This window comes from Lactuca serriola, chromosome 1 (genome assembly GCF_051521515.1).
Source record: "Lactuca serriola cultivar US96UC23 chromosome 1, Lser_US96UC23_V15, whole genome shotgun sequence".
NCBI lineage: Eukaryota > Viridiplantae > Streptophyta > Magnoliopsida > Asterales > Asteraceae > Lactuca > Lactuca serriola.
This window is the reverse complement of record NC_136408.1, coordinates 75,377,155-75,396,047: the sequence shown is the minus strand read 5'-3', so window position 1 is coordinate 75,396,047 and position 18,893 is coordinate 75,377,155. Positions and strand designations below refer to the sequence as shown.

Below are 18,893 nucleotides of genomic sequence, written 5' to 3'. Positions count from 1 at the left end.
TTCGTTGTTTTATGCGATCAACACCAAAATTACTAATCTTGGAGGCAAGCAATCCTTTCTTCTTCTTCTGGTATCTATCCATATAACCCACCATGAATTAGACAACGATTCAGCATTGATGTTCATCGTCGGGGAAGAGAACAACACAGAGAAAGTTCGATGGTGGAATGACGTAGATGAAGCTCGATGGCGGCAGAAAGGAAGATAAGTACATCATGGATCAAATTCACGAAAAATTCATGATCTTGAGACCAAATTCACCAGAAACTTTTGATTTTGGACATTCCATGTAAATTTGAAACTTTTTAGACCTCATTCAAAGTTTTTTACAAACCACAGGTACCGATTTTGTAATTTTGTCTAAAAATAAAGAACCTGCCTAACCACCTATTATTCTATTAGTGACGTTGGTACATTTAAAAATATTCATTTATATATTATTATATTAATTGTTATCTTAAGTATTTGTTATAGATAAAATATTACTATCAAAGATGAAAAGAACATAGTCATAAACTATATCCGTTTCCTTGTTTATTACAAAATCATTGATGACAAAATGAATCAATTGAAGATCTTTTGAAGACTAGGTCGAATGACAACTAACGACTTAAATAATTAATTACTCAATCATTGAAATCAAGTTACAACCAATAAAATATTCAGAAATACCAAGGTCATTATCTATCATTTCATATTTTCTGCTCTAGTGATTTCATAATACGTGTATGTATAATATATTATATAAATGTAGGGGGTTACGTCATATCCATGTCAATTCGAAGTCAAAACTTTCTGTAATATTCAAGCTTTGCCAATTTAATTAGAGTAGGTATTAATTAATGTATTAGGTCCGTAATGAAAGGACGATTACATACATTAAGCGTAGAAAAGAGTTTTTACTTTTTAGAGAAAATATGGACAAAGTCTTCTGTTAGGAAAAAAAAAAAAAAGAAGATAATACTAATGTTTTAACTTTGAAGCTTGTGTTAAAGAGAAAAGTATTATTGGGCCAAGTATGTGAAGTGGACCAAACATCAACGAAGGTTTTTGTCACTACAGGTATACACGTCGGCCGGATATCCATATTCTATTTTGGATCTTTTATAGATAAAACGGATCTTCTCATATAAGATTTCTGATAATCCAATTCGGATTTTTGGTTGGAAATAATCGGATTTTGGATAATTTGGTGGATAGGATTCAAATGTTGGATGAAAGTTATTGAATTTTTACGGAAAAAATATTGGCGTTTAGATTTTTCAAGGTATCTCATTCAAATCAGATCATATTATCTAAACTGAAAATAGAAAACCATAATGAATATTAGATTTTTGAAAAAACCGATTTTGTTTGTGTACCTCAACTCTAGAGTGGGGTCAGGACAGTACATTTTGCCTGGCCCTAGCCCAAAACCAATTAAAAAAATATTGGTTAAAAAAGTCGTATTCAGTTATGGGATTTTGACATGAGACTCTGATTATTTAGAATCACTTAAAAAGTTTGGTTTCGTGATTATATGTGCAAGTTGCTCTAAAAAAAGTCTGGTTTCATAATTTTTTTTTCTTTCATCTACTCAATTTCTAAATAAAACAACTATCTAGTCATTAGACTAGATTTTTGGCAAATATTTTACCTTTTTATACATCTTGGATATGTATAAATAGGGAAGAGATTTTGATCGAGCTACAAAAAAAAATAATAAATAACTCTAGTATTATATTACTCCCAGTGTTCTCAATTTTTATATTTCGTGTTCTCCGGTCTCAAATTTTGTGTTATTGGATTACATACTCGTATTATGGTCTCATAACCTTTATATGTATCATATTTTTTATTACATACTCGTATAATGGTCTCAAATTTTGTGTTATTTGATCACATACTCGAAGTAGCTAAACTAAGGTTGCACAACCAATCAACATGTTAAATGTCTGATTTTCTCAACTTAGTCGATCCAAATAAAAGGTTGTTCTTAAAACTCCAAATGACCCAAAAAGTGGTAAATAATTATCACATCAAAACATTTTTTGGACAACATTTAAATTAAAGTTGTTCGCCCAAAGAATCCAATCTGAAATGGAATTAAAAGGCTTGTTGAGATCCCACCATTTACCAATATGGTTCAATACATAAATGATGTGTTCATACTCCTAATACAAAGGGGACAAAACATGAAGTCCACATAAAATCCACATTTGTCAACAAGATTCTACATCGTAGGCACTTCATCCAAACCCAAATGCCAACCCAAGATGTTCAACTTTATTGGAACAAAATTATTCCATCAAGCCTATACAACGTGACTCCCCAAAGTACCATTATCTAACAAATATCTCATGGAAGAAACCATGAAAGAGCATGTCCAACTAAGCTTCCATACCCATCATTCACTTTAGTTAGAGGCAACAAACGACACAAGTTAAAATTAATAAATATTTTAGCGACTTTTTACATGTATTTACTTGTGTTGCTGATTTCTTACAACTAGTAATCGATCACAAACCAAGTTTGATCTTATGAAATTAGGAAATTATATGGGATAAAACTTTGTTATGTGTATGTGTATTAGTAACCTTTGAACCCTACGAATCACATCATATTTGGATAAGAATTTTTTATCCAACGTAAAAGAGAGAGAAAACAGAAGTTGAGTTCAAGCTGTAAAGTATTCTATTTATTTCATCTTCATATGCTGTAAAGTGAGATTAGACTCCTACAAATCGCATCATATTTGTCCCCCATGCTTTTCACTTTTCACAATAATCTTTTGCACACCGGTTTTTTCCATTCAAAAAGTTACATATCATCAAAACACTTTTCGTATAGATTTATACAAGGGATTTTTGCTTTTCCATCTTTCTTTAACTTCAACAAGACACAATGCCTAGGGATACATCACTCATTTTATCGTCATACAGTCATTACTTTAAGAAGGATTCCTTTCAATTTTATTTTTAGAAAACTCTGTTGATGCCTACAGAAGAAAAGACATCAAGGATAATGCAATTATAACGCAAAAAAAATTAAAAATGAGTCCCACTTACACAGTACGCCGCGTTCTCAACTTCTCTTTAACGTTTTTTACTTTTTTTTTGTTTTTGAGATTTTAAGAAAGGAAAACAAAGAGATTTATTACAGAGAAAAAGATGGTTTTGGTTATAACAAAAGTATTCCTCCTATTTACCCCTTCAATTATTAACTATATAATATAAATAAAACAAGAGCAATATAAAACCAAAAGAAAAAAAGTAGTTCCATCTTTCCATGCCTTGTTTATAAATATAGCACCATTCATCACTTCAACTCATTACTCTTCTATGAATCTAAGTCCAAGTTCACAAAGAGTACAATAGAAATACCATTCCTCGTTTTCATAAAAATCATCACTTTGGAATAAAAAAAAAAATGAGGTTTCTCGATCTATGCTTACTTCTCCTATCCACCATCACAAGTGTTAATGCATGGTCTAACGCCCACGCCACCTTCTACGGGGGTCACGACGCCTCCGGCACAATGGGTAAGAACATCAACAATTCTACACAGTCCAACCCAGTTGAACCCAACACTGTTTGGCTCAACTGGATTGACATGTTTTTCGCAATTTGATTTTGGTAATTTTTTCACAGGGGGAGCTTGTGGGTACGGAAATCTATATAGTCAAGGATACGGTACAACCACAGCTGCACTAAGTACAAGTCTCTTCAACAACGGTCTCACATGCGGTGCATGTTTCGAGATCAAGTGTCTTAACGACCAAAAATGGTGCCACCCAGGATCAATCATTGTCACGGCTACAAACTTTTGCCCACCAAACAACGCGCTCCCTAACAACAATGGTGGTTGGTGTAATCCACCCTTGCAACACTTTGACCTCGCCCAACCTATCTTCAACCGCATTGCTCGAGAAAAAGCCGGGATAATACCAGTTCAATATAGAAGGTAAGACTGTCTGCATCTAGCCTCCCCTCCAATACACAGACTAAGGGGTTGTTTGATAAAACTGAAACATTCAGTGAAAATGATTCTAATGGAGATTTTGTCATACACATTGAATGCTGATCGATTCAGAGGTTTTCAAACAACTCCTAACGTTTTTTTGTAAATTTTTGCAGAGTTGCTTGTAGAAAGAGAGGTGGGATTAGGTTCACGATTAACGGTCACTCGTATTTTAACTTGGTGCTTGTGACCAATGTGGGTGGAGCGGGTGATGTCATCTCGGTGTCTGTAAGGGGGTCGAAAGGTGGGGCCACATGGCAAAAGATGAGTCGTAATTGGGGTCAAAATTGGCAGAGTAATAGTTACCTTAATGGTCAAACTCTATCGTTTAAAGTTACAACGAGTGATGGCAAAACCGTAATTTCTAACAATGTTGCACCTGTGAACTGGTCATTTGGGCAAACCTACACAGGAAGACAGTTTTAGCATCCTAATTCCTAACTCACGATTCTACTCTTTGGTTGTTTATGTTACTAATTGGTTGATAGTTTTTTATAGTGATCAAGATCCAATTTCATGGGCTCTTTTTAAAAAGCCCAGATTGGATGCCTAAAGTATACTACAAATTCTTAAAGATTGTTAGTAGTATGATTTGAAAACCAACAAGGGTTGGTATTTAGTATGTGTATTTCTTAGTGAACTAGTAGTTGTGTGTGTTGTAATCATGCTCAATATTGGAATGAGTGTGGTGCTAAAGACTGATCCATTATTGGTTTTAACTTTTGAGCATATCATTTGAGGGTTTTTTTTTTCAAATTGTCTCCTATAAGTTCAATAATGCTTTAAAAAGATTGTTTATTGTGATAAAATGATTAAAGGAGAAGTTTTCCAGATGGGACTTAAAAACCCATATATTACAATACTTAACTGAGAAATATGTATATTACTTCAGTATAAAAGACATGCGAATCTAATCATCTACAAAAGACTATGAATTTATGTTGCATCAGATTGCATCAAAGAGAGACAACATACAGCAACACCGGAGATCTAGAGGGAGGGCCAGCTTCAACCACCAACAGCCGCATTACTCCGATCAGATTTTGAATTTCATGCTTTATTCCACAAACTAACAATCAAGCAAGAATCGTCTCTGGATCAAAGCAAACACAATTAAGAATATAAATATAAATAACATATATATGACTACTTCACTGAGAAAAACAGCATTTTGATGTAGAAAATCATAGTTTACTTTTAGAAGCAAGGGGATTTAATTTGAATATCAACTACAAGTAAAATCCTAAATTGCCGAAAAAAATCGATCGATTTCGAAAAAAATCAGGGGCTTTAATTTGTAGAGACTAAAAACGAATGCATAAATCAACTTAACAAAGAAAAATAATTTGTTTTGGTTAGCCCGCGCGGCCATCATCGCCCCGAGTATAATCGAATTTATGGCTCCGGAAGCGGGCAGTCTTCATCGCGGATGACCGGAGGAACTAAGGAAGAGAATAGCGACTAGGCGAACTGAGAAGAACATGACGGAGCCTCCTGCAACCTTTAAACACCAGAAGATGTCGTGGATGGGTGACAATATCCGCCATGTTTCTCCGATACGACTATCACCATCGCCGCCGTAGTCCCTTCCCGGTACCGCTCGGATAAGATCAAGTAGTGTTAAACCCTAGCTTTAGGGTTTTGTTCTCATTTTATACACCCTGGTACCTGATCTATGCTGCCCTAAAAAAACTTTTCATCGACTACCCTTTACTTAAGAGAAATGTCAATTTTACCCTCAAGGTTCGTTAATCTTTTTTATCCTAACACCTGTGTATCCAATTTTCAAATCCAGCCTCGTTTATTAAAGAAACATACGAATTTAGTATAATTGTATAATTATTTATTTTCAAAAAAAAAACCTTATTCCATCAAAATCACAGATATATATGGGCTTACATTTGGAGCCTACATGCATCTTCAATTCACAATCATAGATGGTATAAATTCATTTGTTAGGGTTTCGATCTTTCTTTTAAACACAATTGATTTCCAATCGACATTCTTAAAAAAAGTTTCACATACTAGCCCCCAAGTTTGGCAGATTAACAATTCTTACTCTCGAAGTATAGGATGATATTCTTTTTTGGCCTTGAAAATTCAGGCCCATGAGGTGATTTGTCTTCTTTAACATTAGTGTAAACCAAACACATGTGATTTCTTAACGATTTATGACATATATATAGTTAACTAATTATATCATATTTCACCATTTCTCACTAACATTTTAATTTTTAAATGAGCTATGATGATTTAACCCTATTGCTAATAATATACAGTCATGATCATAATTTTATCAAACACCCATCTACTATATATATGTGTTGAGTTTCAAAATCAAATCCCAAAAATTCAAAACATGTACATGTGGTTCAAGCTGTATAAATCCAGATCGAAGATCGAGTCAACTCAGTGATTCACCATTTTGTTATAATGTGGAGGAAGTTCTTGATTTGCTGATGTCATCATCTTGAGGAGGTGGCGCTGACGAGACTGCTGCGTGATATGATGAAGCTGCAAGTTGAGTAAGCGCTGGAATCGCACCACCTACAAATATTTCATTCAATTAAAACTAAAACTAAAACAATGATTTCTTTTTTAAATATTTATTTAAAAAACTTTTATCTATACAACACTATATCCAGACAGACAGTAATACTCACCTGCTAATCCAGCACAAGCTGATGAGAATACTATCACTGGTGGGGCCTGCATCAGAATCAATAACGTAAATATTAATGAAAGAAATATAGTCTTTTAGATTTAAATAAATAAATGAAAATTATTTAGTTCCCATTTAGTAAAGAAGCTTACACCAATCAAGAAATGCAACCACATAGGTCCTTTCACTCGCCTTTGAACAATTGGCATCACTACAAGAAAAGAAAAAAGTAAATGATTTATGTAAAAAAATAAATGGAAATTAGAGTAAAGAATTGAATAACATTGATGTTTATACCTAGATTGAATCCATAGAATGCACTTGACACACCACCAACAGCAGAACCAATCTGGTTTGTGATCAAGAAAGATCAAATAAAGAAAGTTTATAGAATCTTTTTCCAAAAAAAAAAAAGTGATTTTTAATAATAATAATAATAAAAGGAGTACCATGGAAAAGCTATCTCTGATAAGAGGTCCAACAGTCCAAGCACTGGTTTCCTGCCATTGATAAGAACAATATAACACACAGAAGATGAACAAAATTCATAGTTTTGTTATGGAAGTTACCATCTCCTTGGTGAGAGGACCTGCACAGTGTCTGCATCTCAAAGAGTTTCTAGGATCTGAATCTCCCATCTCAGCTTCAGTTCACTATATAGATTTCTTCCTTTCTTCAGTGTTCTAAGCCCAAAGGGATTAAAAAAGTGAGGAAACAAAGATGACCTAAAAACCTCTAGTTCAGATGCAGAGAACATAATCAAAAAGCATGAATTCACCATTGAGATAAGTTTGGATCGGAGTTGGTGATGCAACAAACAAATGAATCAATTCAAGCAACAGGAATATTGAAGCTATCATAACAATTACAGCAGTAAATCAAGTCAATCTTGTAAAACCGAAAATTATTCAGTACATAACTTCGGAAATAACATAATTACAATAATCAAATCGAAACTAACAAGAGGATTATCAAAATTGTCATTATTGTGAGTGAGAAGCACAGATGTAACTGTATGAAACCACAAGGAAGCTCCATAGAATTGTCAATTTAATCAAACAAACGAACATTTTGATTCAATGGAACCCTAACACTAAAAACTAATGCTTCCAAGGAATAATATGATTCATACTCATATAAAAATTAGAGGATACATGAAAATAGGTATAACGAAAGATGATCTACACAGAACAGAACGTAGAACTCACCTGCGGAATCACTTCTCCGTGTCAATTCGCTCGTCGTTGGGGAAGAAGATCGGCGAAATGCGTTGGGGGGGATTTGCGTTGGTAGTGTAACTAATTACAAAATTACAAAATTAGTCCTCAAACTATCTCAAAAACTTCAGCATTCACTATTTAAATATATTAATTACTTTATCAAATAATGTATCATTTTTTTAATGATTTTACGTAAAAAACTACTATTGTTGCCATTGTATGCAACTTTTAATCATTTAATCGAACTTTCATTTTGTAACCAATGTTTTAAAAACCGGTTTGAACCGGCCGATGGAACCGGTTGGACTGGGAACTGGGAGAGGGAACGGTTCAACTATCACCGGTTTTACATTGATTTCTAAACCGGATTGAACCGGCCGGTTTCTAGAAAAAAAACGGTTGAACCGGTCAAAATAAACCGGTTCAACCGAATAAAAACACATGAAAAAAGAACCATTTACATAATAAACTTTGGTAATTTTTTTCAAATCTATTTAGTTTTCTCTAAATAAAAACATATGGTAAATGTTATAAATTTTTTTGATGTGTTTGTATTCATCAAAAATTATATTTCGTTTCGGTATTATACTTTATTTTCTTTTTGACGTATATGGATTGATGTAAAACACTAAAATTTATGGTTATGCGTTATTTTAATGTATTTGAATTCATCTACAACTTATTTTTATGTGTATTTTTAATGTTTGAACTTGTAAACATCAAATTCATAATTCCTATATGTATGTATATGTTGGAAAATAGAAAAATACATGAAAAATATAGAAACCGGTTCACCCAGCGGTCGAACCGGTTAAACCGGGAACGGATCACCATACCGGTTCAACTAAAAAACAGGTTTTTAAAACATTGTTTGTAACCAATTTTTACCATGCTATGCTATGTCAACTTTACATTAAAAGGTAACAATAAATGTCTCTCAATCTCTCAAATTAAATTATCAAAAATAACTCTCACTGTTTTGTAAAGTAATAACGTATGAAAAAAGCTGTAACTTTAATATTTAGTCGTAAGTTATCATGTAAAAAAGTTCTTTCATTTTGTAAAAAAGTCGAGTCCAATCTCATTTAACAAATAATACAAAACATATGAATTGTTAAAATTATTGGATTGATCCAAATTATAAGCACATAATACCAAATGTTTCCAAACAATGAAAATATAATAAAGTCGCTATAAAAACAGTATACAAATATGTGTAGTCCACAAAACACTCTTCTAAACTTAACCTCAAACTCCCTCTTTCCCTCTCTCTTCTATTTTCTTTTCTTCATGAAATTAACTTTAAAACACATGAAATTATAAGTTCAGTCTTCACCTCGTTTACACACACACATATTCCAAAATTTTACACCAACAAACACACACAATCTTAACCCTCCTGTAAATATTCTCTTTACAAATCCCCTCGAAGCAGCAGTTCATGTGAGACCTTAATTTGTCACCCAAGTGAGTTCCCATGTTTTTGGAACTTGTTTAACTTGTTGGAAAATATAATATCAGTAAATCCAAATTTTAATCTGATCTTCCAGCTGTAAATGATGAAAGAAGTCCAGCTGCTTGAGCAGGTAAAATATCCCCAAATCTTCCTACTTGTCCTTCTGTCAGCATCGATCCTAGTTTCAATGTACTCTCCCCAAATCTGCTGCCAACCTGGCATTTCAACAACAAAATTTTAAAAAAAAAAAAAAAAAATCACTTTTTTAAAATTACGATTTTGCCCTTGAAGACGATCTTGATCTACCTACCTGCATGAAGGACTTGAGGAAAGGCGTTGCAACCCCTAAGCTTGTAGTGTCATGATCCATATTCATATGCTCATTTTGTGTATAATTTCTCCATGAATTACTTGATGATGTCACACTGTTGTCTATAGATGATGTTGATATAGGCGACTTACTCGTCCCCTTGGATAACACAGGAGCACTACATACCAAAAAAAAAAACATTAATAATAAATAATAATAAACCGATTTAATAAAAGATGAATCATGATTCATGATTCATGAATGAACCTGATTGGAAGATATTTGAAACGAGGAATTGTGGAGCATCTCATTATATTTGATTCTGAATTTGTAGGCAATTTTTGCATGGTGTCTGTGTACATACGATTAAGTTGCACAAAGAAACCAAATAAAACAGCATGTCTCAAGTAACACTGTTTCTCGTTTTCCATCAGATATGGCTCATACCTATACACAATTTTTAAAATTATATTTTATAATTATGTCACGAAAATAAATAAATAAATAAATAAAAAGAAACGTACGTGAGCCAGTCTATGGGGTCTAGTTTCTGAGAGAGGCGATTTGCCAACTCATCAAGGCGATCTTTCATAACTGTTTTTGTTTGTTGGGCAACATCTTGTTTTCGTCTGTATGCTGTTTTTGTTTTTGATGTTTTTAAGGTTTCGTTTCCTGTTAAATCGCCTCCGGATAGAATGTCAGCAGTAAATCTTAGATCCAGTAATATTTGGAGTACTCCTTTTTCAGACACACGGGTTGTATTTGTAGTAGATTCATTGTTTGAGAGGAAATTCATGTATATATCAATCACCTATATCAAGAAAACAACAAGAATATGATTAATGACTAAAAAAAAGTTATGTTCAGAAACATGAATTAGGGTTTTGATTTTGAAAAAAAAAATACCTTTTCAAGTAATTTTGAAGCAAAGTTTTGTAGAATTGGTTTATCAAGAACATGACCTCCAACTCGGTGAATTTCTTCAGAAGCTTGAAACAAATATGAGGTGATGTATAAAGAAGGCATTGAAGGAAGTGAGATCTTCATCTCTGATGGGTGTTCACTAGACTCCTCTTGTTTAACCACTGTGTCCTCCCACCCCTGTAAATATTTATAACATATTTTTAACAATTTACATAAATGTAATGGAATAAAAACTAAAAAGGAAAACTTACTCTCAATGGTGTGGTTGCAGATAAAGATTCATCATTTCTGAGGCTCTGAGAAAGGAGAGAAGAGAGTTCATCTGAAACCCAAGTTATCCACAGGTTATGAGCTTTGATACAAAGATCTTGTATTGTTTTTTTAAGTTCAGAAAGCTGTGGGCTTGAAGTGTCATCAACTCCAAATAATGCAGAAGCAGTAAGTGAAGTTTGTCTTCTAGGTGAGGTGAGAATTTTCTTTCCATGGTTTTCAGAAGTGAAAGAATCAAATCTTCCACTAGAATACCTCAAAAGTGGTGATACTGATACTCTACTTTCATTCAACCATTGTCTAGGAGAACCAAGGATTACAGGAATGTTTTTAGAGTACTTCTGGAATGCAAACAGGAGTCTTCCAATAAATAGTGATCTTTCAACAATTATAGCTGGAGATGCTGATGATGATGATGATGATGATGGAGGTGATGAATTAGTATTAGTATTACCCAATGTAGCATACAAGTACTCCAATTCATGCTTGAGCTCTGTAAGTATGGCTGAAATGCTTTCAAAACATTTGCTTTGTAGATATGGTGCTAGTTTGTTCAACCTTAAAGAGGCTTTTGGAGATTCCAAGAAGCTTAAAAGGTCTTCAAGAACATTCTTGCAGTGGTTATCAACTGCCATTCTGATTCTTCCAACTTCATCACCAAAGTAAGCATTTAGACAGTTTTGGTAATCATTACCCACCATGGATGCTTTAGGACTTGTAACTAAACCACCTCTTTTGCTAGTTGGCTCCATAAACCAAACCCCACCACCTAATGGAGACCTATTCAAGAAAGCTTGAAAGTCAACTTGGTCACCAGAGATTGTGAGGATGGACTCTTTTACATTGACTATCTTATTCATTTCATCAAATCCAGACAGAATTATAGCTTTCATTCTTGATGCAAAAGCTTCTTCAAAGATTTCATCCCAAAGATCATCATCATTGCCTAAAACAAGCTCACGGGTTCTACTCCAAGGCATTTCAATCTCTGAACCAAAAACGGTTTTCAGCCACTCCAAACTCCCTGCCAACACATCTTTCCCTTCCATGGTTTCTCTGATCAATTTCTCAGCTGCAGAAAGCTGTTGCCCGTTATCAATGGCATCAATTAGGTAACGCCCATTGACCTTGTTGACAATCTCCTTCCCACAACTCCTTAAGAAGTCCAAACAAGCTTTGGAAATGAAATCACGATCCAGCATTACCATTATGGATTCCAATTTGTCCCTAAAAGATTTCCATAATCTTACTTCTTCATCTGGATTTGGGATCCCACCAAATAACTGAGAAACAGGGGGTGAACCCAATACTGTCTTGTAGAACAAAGGCATGTCGCTTAAAACCTGCAAGAACAACTCTCCTACATGTGCTACACTAACCTGGATCACCTTCAATACTTCACAAAACACCATGATCACATTCTCACTAGCCACCTTACAACTACCTAGTTTCTGAGAAACACAGGACTTTCTCGAATCAAGTAACAGTTTCAGAACCTGAGCCGGATTGAGTTCATCGATAACTGAAACAGCAGCAAGAGCATCAGCATACGCAGAGATCTCAAGTCCTACGGCTTGATCTAGCAACAATCTCTCACGACTTCTCTGTGAGATTTGTGTTTTGAAACTCTCTACGATCTGCCATTGGTGTTGTAACAAAGGGAATTTCAATAACACGCTCTTGTTATCATCGTTGCTAGTTAAACCATGGTGAACTAATTTCGCGCGCATGTATCGTGCAGCTGCACCGACAAACATCGATTCGTCGAGGCATCCCCATATGTTCTCAGGTGTATCGACTATATACTTAACACGGCACGCAATGCCGTAGATACGAGCCCTAGCAGGGTTTGAAGATGCAGAATTAGGGTTAATCGTTGTAGATGAAAGGGAATGAAGGATACCATCGTGAACAGCGGATATATTGCCAGAGATGGAGTGGCAGGATGACTTCATGTTGACGATTGAATCGGCGGAATCGATCAGATCGCGGTAACGGTTACCGACAAGCTGCCGTAGCTCTTCGCTCTTGTCTTGGATCTGTTTTCTGGTTGCAGCTTCGACATTTCGGATTTCGGATATGGGTTTGGTACGGAAGAGAGATTCCGCATCTTTTGCTGTTAATGTGGATGGAGACGACGGTGTTGATTGTCGCGGAGAAGGTGGTGGTGGTGATTGCCCTGCCACTCTCATGGTGGTGGTTGTTGGTGGCAGATCTCGAAATCCCTATTTAAATTCACAATTTTGCTTGTATGCAGATCCAATTCACAGAATTTTCTCACCAAACGTGATTCATAATCGATTACAATATAGATTTCGTCAACAAGTTCTTCTCGTAAACACAGTCTCGTGAAGAATCAGAAGTTTCCTATGAATATCGCTTCTATGTGACGGGGGTATAAGGTTGGGCCTTTAGCCCACCGATTCGATTTCAACAGCCATTGCCGGATACAAATTCTAGGGAAGATTTTGAACGTTTTACATAGTTAAGGGGCAAATATAAAAGTTTCAGCGTCTTGTATAAGTTATAACGATCATTTATTTACAAAAGCGCACCAGAAGTTTTTTCTTTTGTCAAAAATATATGAGTAAATTATAACTTTAGTCTATGTAAATCATGTAAATTATAACTTTATCCAGTCAAAATTCTTAAATAATCATTTCTTTTATCTTCGACTTTTAAATCATGTCAAAATTTAAGTTCGAACCAATAATAAAACTAAAACTAAAATCAAATTATAATTATAATTCATAACAAGTTTTAAACAACATCACGACAAACTATGAAGGTATAAAAAATGTTTTAATAAAAACACAAACAAATCAAACCTAATATAGTGAACATGAATGCAAACATAAATCATGGATGATAAGACTACAACAATGAAATTATAACATAAAAAAAATAAACCAAAGTCACACGCACCTCATTTTATGGATTTAAATACTTCTCTCAATCACAAATCCAGTTTATCGGTGAAAATATTATTTGATTTCGCATGTCTTATTAAAAAAATACACACACCTCGTTTTCTTTCGATAAATGACTAGCGAAAACTCAAAAAATATTTCATCTTTTATATTTAATAGATTGACACTTTGGCCACTAAACTTGTGTTACTCCAAATATCACCCCTGATTATCAAGTTATAATTATTTACTCTCTAATAATAGATTTGATAGTTATCTAGTTTTACCAAAATTTTCATGATTGTTACAATTAAGCCTAAAACTAAAATAACAATGTACCTAAATTTTTCATCATGCCTTTATCACAAGGAAAGTTTTTTTTATTGCTTTTTTATCTTGAGTTCCAACCATCATTACTTATAGAAATGATTAACAATTTGTTTCATAAATAATTGTCAAATAAATATCTTATTGGCATTTTCACACCTTTATGGTTAAAACCCTTCAATCTCAAATCACGGGTGTTATAGTTTTTCCTTGAAAGAGCATAGAGAGTGCTAGTAATAGCTTTGTCCACCTGTGCTCATATTGACCTAGCTTTGTTTGTGATCCATTTATGCTCCATCCTCTTATAGATTTATAAGTTTGGTTAAACACTAGAAAATGATCATACCATACGGTGTGTTCCCCATAGTGCAACTTGAGTGGGATCAAGCTGACAGTCTAGTAGTAACTTCATTATGTTGAGGTTATGCATGTATTCCAACAAGATTGTCATGTAAGAGATAAGACTACATTTTTTTGTATATGGCATGCTCTCATAAAACATCATGTACTTAAATTGGCTTGGGGGCGAAGATTTCCTTACACATTCTTATCTTAGCCTCTTTGTAATACCCCATTTTTGAATTCCAATAGAATTCAATATAAACCATCGTTTATAAAATTCGAAGTACAGATATATTACTTTTTAGCAAAATTAATCAGCATAAACATGAGGAAACATCAATACAATTTTCGTAGATATATAGAATGCCCAAATCCGACTACATATGAAGAAGTTATAATTGTTAAAAATTTTAGCGGTTAAACCGATACGGCTCAGCGCATCGCAAAAAGTGAATTTTAGATAGGTTGCTTATTATCCTAAGCCATCTAAATGAAAGTCGTAGTAATCATAAAACCGAGAGTGTGTATATAGACAGCGTCCAAATCTGACTTCGCATGAGGAATTTATGATTTTTAGAAGTTTCAACGCAGCAATATGCGATACAAAAACCGAAATTTAAATCGATCGATTGTTAGGAAAAACAATCTAAACGGGAGTCGAAGATCTCGTCAGTATAATTCCATCGATATTGTGACATCCCAAAAATCCTGATAAAAAATTTTATTTTTCAGAAACCATTTTCGTAAACTATACGTTATACAAAACATTGTTCCAAAACATAATCATAGAATTAGAGTATCAAACATCTCTCAAAGCATAAAAATCCATAGGATGATGTGTAAGATTAAGCATTTGCCTTCCCCGATCATCCAAAGTACCTGAAACATGGAAATCCACAACTATAAGCCAATTCTTAGTGAGTTCCCCCAAAGTACTCCACACAAAAACACAATAACAGTTACATTACATGTATATGGGGTTTGTTGGCATGTGGCCTCAACCTAACCATCTAGGGTTTGTTAACATGTTATCTCAACCCAATCATCCAGGTTTTGTTGGCTTATAGCCTCAACCCAACCTTCCCGGGTTTGTTGGTCTACCGTACGAAGCAGTACCACCTCAACCCACCATCCAGGGTTTGTTGGCCTCCCGACTCAACCCAACCACCAATATGTCGACATATGCAACAAATAACATTAATTATCAAATACAGGTAATAATACAAATCTACCAACCTAACAGATCGCTACATCATAGCAACATCATATATATATATATATATATATATATATATATATATATATATCATATTACATAACACAACTTAGTGGGACAGCATTGGTGCCTTCGACCCACGAGTACAGTGAGGAAAACTCACCTTAATTAGTTGTCAAGGAAAACACGAATTAGAGTTGCTGAGCCCCGAACTCCTCACACTATTAATTCACCAAAAATCCTTAAATCAAAACCAAGGTAAAAACCTCAAACCAACAAGTCCTTAGATTAAGACTAACTCCTCTAAGGAAAAAGACCATTTTGCCCTTCCCGAGACCTACCCTAATAGTTGACCAAAAGTCAATGGGTCAAAAAGTCAACAGTCGGACTTCTATACATATACGTTGTGTACTCCCAGCTCTACACATGACGTAGAGCCTTATCTTGAAAATAGGACTCCACCCAACGTAGCCTAGATTACACCATAGTGTAGCCTAGATTACGCATGACGTAATCGACTCAGATTCCAAAACTCACACTAACCACTTATTTCCTTAAGACCTTTTACTCAACACATAGATCTAAACCTAATGAGAATTCTAAATAATAAAGTCTCCAACTTTATGTCATTGCATGGCTAAAGAGAGTTCAAATCCAAAACCCTAGCTTATTTTACAATCTCAAGCTCCATATCTCAAGAATGGGTGGAAGGAAGGGATCAAGATTGCATTTTTATGATTTCGTGCACACAAAAACGTTTAGAAAGTATACTCAAAAGCCATGAGTAGCTCATGCCTAATTATACCAAGAATATGGGACCAAAAAGGACATAAACCTAAAGACTAACAAGGTCTAACAAAACATTCATCAAGTTCTGAACTTTATACCTCCTGGATAATGTTTATGAGGTGCAAGTTCCAGATCCAAAAGGCTTGAAGCTTCCTAAGTGCTCTCTAATGGTATACTTCCTTCAAATATGAACACAAAACACTCAAAAATCTCAAAACTCACAAATAGAGATTAGGGTTTCGATGTAGTTGCTTAAAGGGTGTGAAGGCTGATAACAGAAGGCCTCAAGGGAGTTAGAGTGTAACGTTTGCGTTTCTGGCTAATCCATGATGATGTAATAGTTAGGGTCAACAATTGTAATCTATTTTTATGTAACGAAGAAGAATTATTTGAGTATTATGTGATATATGTGATTTATGTGCAATATACGTGCTTATAATGATCTAATAAAATAATAATAAAAATATAATGCAAAAATAGAATGAAGATTTGACCCAATATCTTTAAAGAAAGTTGAAGTAGTCATAACAAGGATTTTGTGGATATAAGGAACGCTAAAATCTGACTTATAACGAAGAAGTTATGGTTCGTCGAAGTTTTGCGACAAAACCGGCACGATGTTGTGTGTCGTAAAAATTGAGTTTGCGTTAAAATACTTTTTAGCCTTAGCGATCTAAAACGTCAGTTGTAGTATACGTTAAACCGAGAGTGTGCATATTGAGAACGTCCAAGTCTGACTTCGTTAGAGGAAGTTATGATTTTTCTAAGATTTGACATAGCAGTATGCAGCCCGGAAATCGAATTTGAGATCGATCGATTTTTAGCTGACACAATCTAAATGAAAATTGAAGATCTCGTTAATAGGAGTTCAACAATATAAAGACAGAAAAAAACAGACGTCATATGGCAAAGTTATGAATTTTTAACGGACTTTATCTGTCTAGGTCTTTTAAAATATAACTTTAAAAATAAAGTCAAAATTAGCCGATGGAGTCTAAACGAAAGTTGTAGATGACGTTGCTACCTACATGTGGATATAAATAATGTCAAAAATGGAGCCCGTATTTGGAAGTTATGAAATTTAGAAGTTAACTAAATTATGGGTTAGATGTGAGGCTGACACGTGGCAAGATCTGGACCCTTCCTTTCTCTCCACGGCTTCGCACCGGATTGCAACACCTGTCTCGCGTACGCCCAACATACTCCATAGCTATGCCCCATGTACTCCCATTTCTCAGCCTATAAATAGGGGCACAAATCTTCCATTTTTCTCACACCTTTCCCATTCTTCCTCTCACAAATACCCTTATTAGTCCCTCCCACTCCCTAGCACTTCCCAAGTGTTAGAGGTGAGTCCCGGAGCGCTAGAAGGCTCCGAGAAGAAGAGCTTTCAGATCAGAAGTTCTGCCCCTGTAGAGCCTGACTCCTAGCTAAAACCCCCTTGTAAGTGAGTTATGTTTACCCTACTTTAAGTATAACTTATGTTTAAGTTCATTATCGTTATTATGAACCTATAAACAACACATGTGCTAAGTATTATAAATTATACAAAGTGTTATTATAATACCTTTAACTGCTCATGGTACGGGGAATCTGGTTTGAAGGGCCGCATAGGGTTGTTGGATTTCAGAACAGCTTAAATGCCAAAATGGTCATGCCCTCCGGTGTTTCATGTTTGGCCCCTGTCTGTACATAGTAGTTGAAAAGTATTATTTAACACTAATATAATACGAGAAAGACAATATTGCTTGTAGACCTTGAGTTATTGATAAATCTAGACTAATAATTAGTTGCAATAAATATTAGACTAAAATCTACTAATAATGATATTAGGTTTCGTCGAAGGAAAATAAATTTGTTAGAAGTGAAGCGTTGCCCGAGTTTGGAGTCATCACTTTAACAAGTGAGTGCATAGTTACTTTCATCGTACACATAGATAGGAAGTATTTAATATAAATTACATGCTATGTGTGCATATTATTTGTGTTCTTGATATCTATGTTGGATGAACAAAATATGCATGTTTTATTCGATTTAAACTGTATATGTATTTTATACCTATAATTATGATGGGTAAAGATGAATAGACGATATAGATGATGAAATAAATGATGAGAGGCCTTGATGTTTAAGCTGATTTAGTTATATAGCGAAGTATAGATGACAACCACGGACTATTCTAGACAGTCTAGTGGAACGCTGGCAGGCTCGCAACTTGTAAGTGTTTGTGAACGATGTGTTCACCGGTGTACCTCATCCCCCTCATGGTTGCCTTGCTGACATATATTGTTGAGGGATCCCCTAAGAAGTATTGTCTTCCCAATGATGATCCTTAGGCGAGGTCCCTTGAATTAGATGCTTTAGGGACAAAAAGTGAGGATAACGGGAACGAGTAATCGAGTTGAATGATTTGATGAAACTAATGAACTTAATTATTGTGGGTTGAAAACCCTATGTGCTCACCAGGCT

General features: G+C 34.6%; 3 protein-coding genes across 4 annotated transcripts; 1 reads left to right on the top strand and 2 right to left on the bottom strand.

Moving 5' to 3' along the window:
• The first annotated feature begins 3,300 nt into the window (after positions 1-3,300).
• LOC145092725 (expansin-A15-like) lies at positions 3,301-4,728 on the top strand. The gene is made up of 3 exons (XM_079030708.1): positions 3,301-3,520; positions 3,630-3,942; positions 4,116-4,728. Exons 1-3 carry the CDS (start codon positions 3,409-3,411, stop codon positions 4,423-4,425), a joined length of 735 nt encoding a protein of 244 aa, XP_078886834.1. The 5' UTR covers positions 3,301-3,408; the 3' UTR covers positions 4,426-4,728.
• A 1,562-nt stretch (positions 4,729-6,290) lies between these two features.
• Positions 6,291-7,974, bottom strand: LOC145069493 (uncharacterized). 2 transcript variants are annotated; one of them, XM_079016421.1, is made up of 7 exons: positions 7,870-7,974; positions 7,231-7,344; positions 7,111-7,161; positions 6,959-7,010; positions 6,814-6,872; positions 6,663-6,708; positions 6,291-6,546 (listed from the first exon to the last, which is right to left on the bottom strand). In XM_079016421.1, exons 2-7 carry the CDS (start codon positions 7,297-7,299, stop codon positions 6,428-6,430), a joined length of 396 nt encoding a protein of 131 aa, XP_078872547.1. In that variant the 5' UTR covers positions 7,300-7,344; positions 7,870-7,974; the 3' UTR covers positions 6,291-6,427. The 2 variants fall into 2 exon arrangements, with proteins under 2 accessions (XP_078872547.1, XP_078872557.1); XM_079016431.1 differs by having other exon boundaries at positions 7,231-7,334.
• Positions 7,975-9,042: 1,068 nt separating this feature from the next.
• LOC145092711 (Vps51/Vps67 family (components of vesicular transport) protein) lies at positions 9,043-13,276 on the bottom strand. The gene is made up of 6 exons (XM_079030691.1): positions 10,823-13,276; positions 10,554-10,748; positions 10,172-10,458; positions 9,915-10,094; positions 9,648-9,825; positions 9,043-9,552 (listed from the first exon to the last, which is right to left on the bottom strand). Exons 1-6 carry the CDS (start codon positions 13,031-13,033, stop codon positions 9,415-9,417), a joined length of 3,189 nt encoding a protein of 1,062 aa, XP_078886817.1. The 5' UTR covers positions 13,034-13,276; the 3' UTR covers positions 9,043-9,414.
• Between the last annotated feature and the right edge of the window lie 5,617 nt (positions 13,277-18,893).

What these genes read in the sequence shown, in the direction of transcription:
- LOC145092711 (XM_079030691.1), bottom strand. Translation starts at nt 13,033, where the DNA reads ATGAGAGTGGCAGGGCAATCACCACCACCACCTTCTCCGCGACAATCA. An exon ending in CTGCAACCACACCATTGAGA is followed by an intron (nt 10,749 to 10,822) that starts GTAAGTTTTCCT and finishes AAATATTTACAG; the next exon opens with GGGTGGGAGGACACAGTGGT. An exon ending in TTCAAATATCTTCCAATCAG is followed by an intron (nt 9,826 to 9,914) that starts GTTCATTCATGA and finishes TTTGGTATGTAG; the next exon opens with TGCTCCTGTGTTATCCAAGG.
- LOC145069493 (XM_079016421.1), bottom strand. Translation starts at nt 7,299, where the DNA reads ATGGGAGATTCAGATCCTAGAAACTCTTTGAGATGCAGACACTGTGCA. An exon ending in ATTCTATGGATTCAATCTAG is followed by an intron (nt 6,873 to 6,958) that starts GTATAAACATCA and finishes CTTTTCTTGTAG; the next exon opens with TGATGCCAATTGTTCAAAGG. An exon ending in AGCTTGTGCTGGATTAGCAG is followed by an intron (nt 6,547 to 6,662) that starts GTGAGTATTACT and finishes AAATATTTGTAG; the next exon opens with GTGGTGCGATTCCAGCGCTT.
- LOC145092725 (XM_079030708.1), top strand. Translation starts at nt 3,409, where the DNA reads ATGAGGTTTCTCGATCTATGCTTACTTCTCCTATCCACCATCACAAGT. An exon ending in CGACGCCTCCGGCACAATGG is followed by an intron (nt 3,521 to 3,629) that starts GTAAGAACATCA and finishes ATTTTTTCACAG; the next exon opens with GGGGAGCTTGTGGGTACGGA. An exon ending in ATACCAGTTCAATATAGAAG is followed by an intron (nt 3,943 to 4,115) that starts GTAAGACTGTCT and finishes AAATTTTTGCAG; the next exon opens with AGTTGCTTGTAGAAAGAGAG.